At 46.2% G+C, this 8,189-nt stretch overlaps 1 protein-coding gene across 18 annotated transcripts in view; it reads right to left on the bottom strand.

Annotated features, from left to right (window-relative positions):
• The window catches only part of Tacc2 (transforming acidic coiled-coil containing protein 2), a 220,974-nt gene that overhangs the window by 99,199 nt on the left and 113,586 nt on the right, over positions 1-8,189 (bottom strand). For all 18 annotated transcript variants that reach the window (XM_031388530.1, XM_031388533.1, XM_031388538.1 and 15 more), the window contains one exon: positions 4,350-4,475. In XM_031388530.1, coding sequence (XP_031244390.1) covers positions 4,350-4,475 — 126 coding nt within the window. The remainder of the gene's footprint in view (positions 1-4,349; positions 4,476-8,189) is intronic.

Here is an 8,189-nt window from a genome sequence, read left to right as displayed (position 1 = left end):
ACGTGCACACACACACACACGCGCGCGCACACACACACGCACGCACACGTGCACACAAATACAAATAATTTTTAAATTAAAAAAAAAAAAACTGTTTTAGCTGAATGCGGTAGTGTCTGCCTTTAATCTTAGCACTCAGGAAGCAGAGGTGGCTGGATCTCTGAGTTTAAGGACAACCTGATCTACATCCAGGGCTACGTGGTGCGATCTTGTCTCAAAAAGAAAAAACACTTTTTTAAAAGTTTTTCATTTTAAATTCTGTTGTGTAGCAATCTCCTCAAAGATAAAACCATTTGTAACTAGGATGGTCTAAAGCAGTGGCTCCTCAACCTGTGGGTCAAGACCCCTTTGAGCGGTCAAATGACCCTTTCACAGGGGCCATATGTCAGACATCCTATCTATCACATATTTATATGATGATTCAGAACAGTAACAAAACTACAGTTATGAAATACCAATGAAAATAATGTTATGGCCGGGGTCACCACAACATGAGGAACTGTATCAAAGGGTCGTAGCATTAGGACAGCTGATAATCCCTGGTCTAAAGGAAGATGAAGCATTCCATCCTGCAGGAAGTGGACAATTCAAAAGCTTCAAAAGCCCCTGAAACCGACCAAATTCACTAGGCTCTTCCCTCCTCAAGTATCTATAAGCAGCAAGGACAGCTGAAAGCTGCCCAGACAGAAGAACGCTGGACAACCCCACCCCATCGAGCTGCCTGTAGGCTGTGCGGTACGCTCCAGGTCTCTAGCTTTCCTAAGGTGTTGCCCACAGTGGGTTGCTATGCTGATGCAGCTGTCTCTGAGTCATTTCTACTCCTGTAACCCCTCACCCATACTCCTGATGTAACCTCAATAAAACTCAGTGATTCATCAACCTGGACTTTGGTGTTTCTTCACTTTGGTCTGTCATTGGTACCCTATCCGAAAGAGGAGACGTTTGCTCACTTCTCTCCACGAACAGTGGCGTACAACAAGTTGGACAAACAGTAAGCCTTGTTTCTGCAGGAAGGCAAACTAAGCTCCCTACCCCTAGTCTTCCTTTCTGTCTGTTCCTCCCTAAGTGGGGGGGGGGGGGTCGCTTTCAAGGTTAAAGTCACCACCACACCTGCAAGGACACACTTCTTAACCACTCCAACAGTTGAGCAGAGGTTCGTCCATTGGTTGCTGCCCATTCACAGCAGTGTTGAGGCCCACAAACATGAGTTGGCCAATGCTGAACCACGGGGGGGTGTGGGGGGGAGGATGCAGACTTAGGGGAAGATGCTCTGTTCCCAAGAGCCTCTGGGCAGACGTTGATGAGTCACTCCATCAAAACACAACCTTTAGTGTGTGTACTTCTATTTGAAAGCATCCCACGTCACACTCTGATCTGCTATCCCCCTACTCACACAACGGCACTAACAGAACAAAGCCCCAGCGACGTCCATATTCTCTTCACTGGGCACACTCAGGCCTCCGCAGTACTTCAACACTGTATACAGAGGTCACTCTAAACAAGATCACCAAAAAGAGCACAAAAGCTTTCAAATATGCCATTAAAGGTCACATGTTCAGGCTGGAGAGATGGCTCAGAGGTTAAGAAAACTGACTGCTCTTCCAGAGGTCCTGAGTTCAGTTCCCAGCAACCACATGGTGGCTCACAGCCATCTGTATTAGGATCTGATGTCCTCTTCTGGCATGCAGGCAGAATGCTGTGTACATAATAAACACGTTTTTAAAAAAGAGGTCACATGTTCACAGCAGGAGAGGGGAACCGTGACCAGCTGAGAATGCTCGTGATGAGTGACTCCCAGTTTTCATAGCTCTGAATGCAGGCCTGAGGAGGAGCCACCAGTATTGACTCTGGGGTTATCAATAAACTTCAGAGAAGAGTCAAATTCACAAATACTGATTAAATAATGAGGGCTGACTGTATTTTATGACAATATTTTATCATGTTGGATGACCAAAGTGAAACCAACCAATGGCCATTCCTATTGGAACTGCCTCATTCCCGCCAACCTAGCGATGATCTCCTCCTACACAAATGTTCACGCTCCCACTGGCTTCTCTTTACTCGAATGTTTCCCTGCTCTTTGGCTCTTGCCTCCTGACTGCTCCCTGCCCAGGTCCCAGCTGTCCTTCCTCTGAAAGATAAAGTCAGGAAGCTGGCCTAGTCATCAGCACCGAGAGCATCCATGCTTACTCCCACCCCTTCCTGAATCCTGTGGTCAGTCACTCATAGTCAATGTTGTAAGTGACATCTGCCAAGAATGGGGTCAGGAGCATGGCTGGGCGGTCCAATACACCTGTCTCAACAGGGCTGCCGTATGGCCTGAGCCTGCTAACATTTTGCAGTCTTGGTCTGTACCCCTGTGAGATGTGGCTGGAACATTACTCTATCATCCATGGTTGGTTCTTGGAAGGATCCACAGATCCACTTAAGATGGCACACACAGCCATCCTCCTGTGTCCTAGACAAAAAAAGGCCTGGGACAAGCAAGCTGTTTAAAAAGATGGTCCCTGGATAGAGAGGGGCCTCAGAGAGACAGATCATACTCCCTGCTGGACTTCAGTTCTTCCATGTGACATCTAACTATGCACTTGTTCATCTTCTGACTAAGGTGTCTCCATATCTGCCTTGTCCCAACTGTAATACAGGAACCACAAAGAGTAAATAAAACTCCTTTCCTGGCTTCACTAAGGTTGTAACCCTACTCATAGCTCTATCTAGTAGATCCTGGGCCTTCCTAAAACTCTGGGGGTCAGCAAGTTGGAGCACAAAGCAGAGGAGAGGCAGGGAGGAGGTTGACATGCTCATCACGGGCACCTTCTATATATTCAAGTTAAATTTATATGTAATTAAGAACCTCAGCTGACTCCTGTCATAAGAGGAACATTGAAATCCCAGGCCAATGCTCACCTGCCGGGGCATCTCTGGTTCTGTTTCTCTCCGCCTCCTAGTTTTCCTGCACCAAGCAGATTCCCCAATGGAAGGGCATCCCCTCCACTGCCAGCTATCTGCCTGTTACCAGTAACCTGAGAGATGCAGCCAGCGAGGGGTCAGTACACATATGACAAAGGTAAGTAGACAAGGGACTTCCATGTTCTTTCCTCCAATTTCTGATAAGTCATAACATCGCCCTGTCTCCCCCATGTTGGGTGCTGCAAGAGTCACAAAGATAAGTTCTTCCCTTGTAGTTGGGGAGACTGGGGCACTGGAGGAGGTGACACTGGGTGGTGACACTGTGGGAGGTGGCAGCTGAGTTTAGAGGAAGGCTCCTTAGAGGAAGAGACCCCAGGTACGAGCTCCAGGACGCAAAGTCCCTTCCCTGCCCTGCTCACCTAGGTCTTCCCAGTGCTGTACAAGATCTGGCAAAACACAACGGCTTTTCTAAATGTAAATTAAAATATGCACAGAGACTATGACAGGTAATATTACCAACTTGACAGGATCTAGAACCACCTAGGAGACAAGTCTCTGGGCAGATCTGGAAGGGGGAGGACCCACCTTAACTGTGGGTAGTCCTGCCCCAGTAGAGAAAAGAAGCTCAACTCTGGACTTCGTCTATTTCTGCTTCCCCTATGGGCACTAAGTCACCAGCTGGTCTAAGGTGACATTGCTATCCCTTCCCTGCCATGATGAACTGTACCCTCAAACCGTGAGCCAAAATAAGGCCTCCGCCTTGGGAGTTCCTTTTGTCAGGTATTTGTCAAAGCAACAAGAAATTTAACTACTGTAGAGACTCACATGTTAATATAAATGTACGCTGTGTAATTACTTATATAAATAGGGGTGTGTGTGTGTGTGTGTGTGTGTGTGTGTGTGTGTGTGTTCACCAAGTCTCAAGGCCACTGCAGACCAAGTCTGGTCTAAACGCAAATGCCACAGGCAAAAGGGAAGAGAAGTTGATTCCAGGCCAAGTACTGAGTGGCAAAAACCTGGGGTGTGAAGGGCAAGGAAGAAGAGATTGCAGGAGACAATGGGACAGAGGGTGGGGCTGGTTCCAGAGAGCTGAGGAACCTGGCTCCTCTTCCTATGATCTGCTGACTTCTCTGTTCTCTGATCATCACCCAAAGACAAAAGAAAACAAGTAGCTGGCCCAGCTGGTGTCCCAGGCAGCTGGCAGGTAGCTAGCTCCCTAAAGATGTCCCCAAACAGCACGTGCACTCTCTGGAGAGTTTCCAGTGTCCTATCAGAGTATAACTAAGGCCACAAGAAGAGGCTAAGCCCTGGCACATACCTGCTGTGCTTAGAACAGGTGTACAGATACCTTGAGAAGGGAGTGGGTGGACGGGACAAGAGAAGAGGAAGAACACCCGTGGGCCTTGGGCTCAGCCAGACCCGCCAGATTTCTACTGTACCTCTGGACTGTCAGATGTGTAGAGACTGAGCTGACAGTATCACCATGACAGGAAGAGTCAGCTAAGGGTGGGTGTCCTGGGTCTGCAGGAACAGCTGGCTGGATGACATCATCAGTTCCAGGGATGCTACAGGGGAAAAAAAAAAAGTCAAGTAATTCAGAAAGTTCCCAGAAGGTGTAACATCTGGCTCTGGACAGGGCTCACACTCCTTTTCTATAGAAAGAAGCTTCATGCCTTTTACAGATGGGCCACAGACAGTGCTGGTACAGAGACAGAGAGAGAGAGAGAGACAGAGAGAACACTTTATCCCTGGGTACCAACAAGTAAGATAGGAACTTGTAGGAGGAGGTTAGCATTTATAGATGCCATCACACACAGGACTCAAGCAACCCTTTGGGTGCTGGGTTTTTTTTTTTTTATCACCACTTAGAAACAAAGGCACAGCCAGGTTGAGTAACTCAAGCCTGACCTCAGCAGCCACCCTCTCCATCACCACAGCAGGCTGGGCACCACAGGTGGAGGACTAAGAAGAGAACAGTAAACGGCCACCAGTGCAGGCAGCCATTGCTATCTTCGAAAGCCATAATTGGAAGGAGCTTGACATTCTGCACAACAGCAAAAGGTCACTGTAATTAGAGCGTAGATGAAAGAGGGACTGTGAAGGGGAGAAAGGGACAGGAGGCCGATCACAAGACCAGGTGGACAAACAAGGACTTGGCTTTAAGCCAAAGGATTAATCTGAGGCTTCTGAATGTTCAGTCACCAATCAGGGCCTTTGGCATGTACATGAGTGGGAGTGGAGGATTTTCTAAAAGTACATTCTAAATACCAGTGGACAGGCCATATGTGTGCCCGTGCATCACTATTCTCTATGGGTCCCACCCACCATTCCAATTCCTCTAGGGCAGATGCTAGTGCCCCATGGCTACACACAAGGGTCAGGGAGGTCATAGAAGAGAAAAAAAAAAAAGGGGAGCTTGCTCGGAGGGGGAGGGGGAGGAATGGCCAGGATGCTAGAGAGCTTTGCTGGATTACAACTTGGAGACTCCAAAATTATAGACATGGTCAACTTTCTAAATATTAAGAAATTAGAGAAGAAATACAGCCTTTGGCAGCACACACAGACGAACGTCATAAAAGACTGCTTCTTTTGACACACCATGGTCTTTCCCAGATGCCATTTTAAGAGATGATAAAGGCTGAGAGCAAGGAGACTGTGGTCACAGTAGCAGAAGCAACCAGAGGTGGTCAAAATGCCCAATGGTGGAAGCAGTCTATCAGATGAAGGCACAGCCACAAAACAGATTCATTCACCACGGCGTAAGAATACTGGTAGAACTTGTACATACCTAGGTGGAAATGCTTCCATTATTAACTGAAAACTTTGAAAAAAAATCAACTATGGCCTCATAATTGAGCTTTGCATGTCTGTGGGCAGCAATGCAAGTAACGAGTCTGATTGAGCCGCAGGCAAGGTAGACTCTATGCCAAGGCGTTAGCAGTATAATTCTTTTTTTTTTTCCAAGTTGAGTGTTTTATCTTGGTCACAGATTTGATATTCATTTTCTAATTCTTTCTTTCTTTACATCCCAAGTGCTGTCCCCCTCCCACCACCCCTTTGGAGAGTTCCTCCCCAACTCCCATAGTTTCTAGTTCTTTAAAAGAAACTTTAACTATACTCTTATTCATTTTAGGTGCATGTGTGCACACGTGTGGTGGTGAGAACACAGCTTGCAGAGTGGGTCCTGGGGATGGAGCTCTGGTCATCAGGCTTGGCAGCAGCTGCCTTCTGCAGCTGAGCCATCCCATGGGCCCAGTTTTCTGGTTCCATGTTGAATGAATACCACTAGTAGAATCAATATAAATAAGAAAATATATTTATGAAGTATTTTTAAGTGTCAGGGAACAGCTTTGCTCTCTGTCTTACTGACTAAACGTTTTGTGACATGGGTACCATCAGAGCTACACCACTTCTGGGGTTTGTGCCATCCTCTCTGAGGACTTGCCCACCTTTTTCTAAGGCAGAAAAAAAAAAACAACCCCACACCCACATCCATTCATTAGGCATTACCAGAGAAAATGAAGGACCAAGAAAGAAGTTTCCAAAAACAGACATCCACCTACACAGATGGTGGCATGATATTTTTCAAAGAATACTGACACTTCCCTAAGTTTTCTGAACATAAATACTTTCTGGATGACATTTTCACTAATATCCTCATCGGCTCTGACGTTAGTGAGCAAATATGCTAGTACACTCACAAAGTAATTGTCAATGATGTCAAGAGGGTTAGAGTCCAGAGCAGCCCCACCTTGGGATCTCTGCCAAGTGACTCCTTGGGACTTTAGCTTTTCTATCTGTAAGAGTGAAGGCCTGGGCTGCGCCATCATGTAGGACTCCTCAGTCTAGTCACATACCTTACCCCTGCTTACTAACCAACCTCCCTCTTCTTACTGTGTGCACAGCTCTCAGCTTTGATATGCTACAGACTAAAGACGTGAGAACAGTGTGCCCAACAAGCATTAACAAGCTTCCAGTAATGGTCTAACAACCGCTTGAACAACCAAAAAAAATTATGATTTGAAATACACATATATGTGCATCTACAATAAGCTGAACCATAAGCAATTGCTAAATATCTGTGCATGTATGCAGGTGCACATCTATCAAATTCACATTGTACCACCAGCTCTGAGACTTTGCTGGCTCACTTCTAGTTATGCTTCAGACAGCTTTGGGTGGAACTAAGCTGATTTCTGGATAGTTAGAGAGCTTCTTATAAAAATTTCTTCAGGGGCTAGAGAGATGGCTCAGTGGTTAAGAGCACTGGCTGCTCTTGCAGAGGACATGGGTTCTATTCCCAGCATCCATCTGGGTGGCTTGCAACCATCTGTAATTCCAGTTCCAGGGGAATTCAATGCCCTCTTCTGACGTCTATAGGCACAAGACACCAATGTGATATACATATACATGCATGTAGGCAAAATACTTATACACATAAAATAAAATAAAAATCTAAAAACATTGCTTCAGCATATCTCTGTGAGTTGTAAGGCCTGAACTATATAGTAAGTGCCAGGAGAATAAGGGCTGTATAAAGAGATTCTGTTTCCAAAGATCTTTTTTTTTTTTTAAATTAAAAAAGTAAATAAATAACATTGCTGTGCAGACCTACCACCTGAAACTATGAAAGCTTTCTAAATTCTACTAGTGGTAACACTGAGTCTAGAATGACTGAAATATTTTTTCAAGGAGTAAATTTTGGTTAGAGATTTTAACCACCAGCTGCTACCACCAGCTGCTGGGCCAGCTCTGCAAACCTAGGCAGCAAAAGTTAAGTGGTCGCTGGAATGTGTGGCGAGTTTTTATCAACAAGTGCTTTTCCACAAGGCTGTGAAGCGCCAACATAGAGACTGAGGTAGCAACGGCCTGGCTTCCAAAAGAGTGCCGTGTTCTAGTGTGAAAGGGCCAACCTGGGGCTCCACATCCCACAGTCCATCCGTGCCCATCATGATCCCTGTGGGCATGAGTGAATCACATGGGACCGTACACTCCAAGTTGACAGGTTAATCCAGAGATAGGTTAATTCAAACTCCAAGTGTGATATCTTAGTGTGTTAGGCCACTCTGACAGATGACCAGAGATGGACGGATGGATGGTCTGTAGAGCATTTCCACAATCAGTAACTGATGTGGGAGAGCTCTATTTCTCTCAATAGTCTGGAAACTGAGATTTCACCATCAAAGCCAGCACCTCTGGGGTCTGATGGGAGTCCTTCTCCAGGCTCAGAGTTTTGCTGATTCATCTGGTGGAAGGGGGCAGGGAACTAACTCTGGTTC

The sequence above is a fragment of the Mastomys coucha genome, unplaced genomic scaffold, assembly GCF_008632895.1.
Source record: "Mastomys coucha isolate ucsf_1 unplaced genomic scaffold, UCSF_Mcou_1 pScaffold21, whole genome shotgun sequence".
Taxonomy (NCBI): Eukaryota; Metazoa; Chordata; class Mammalia; order Rodentia; family Muridae; genus Mastomys; species Mastomys coucha.
This window is presented reverse-complemented; position numbering and strand designations above follow the sequence as displayed.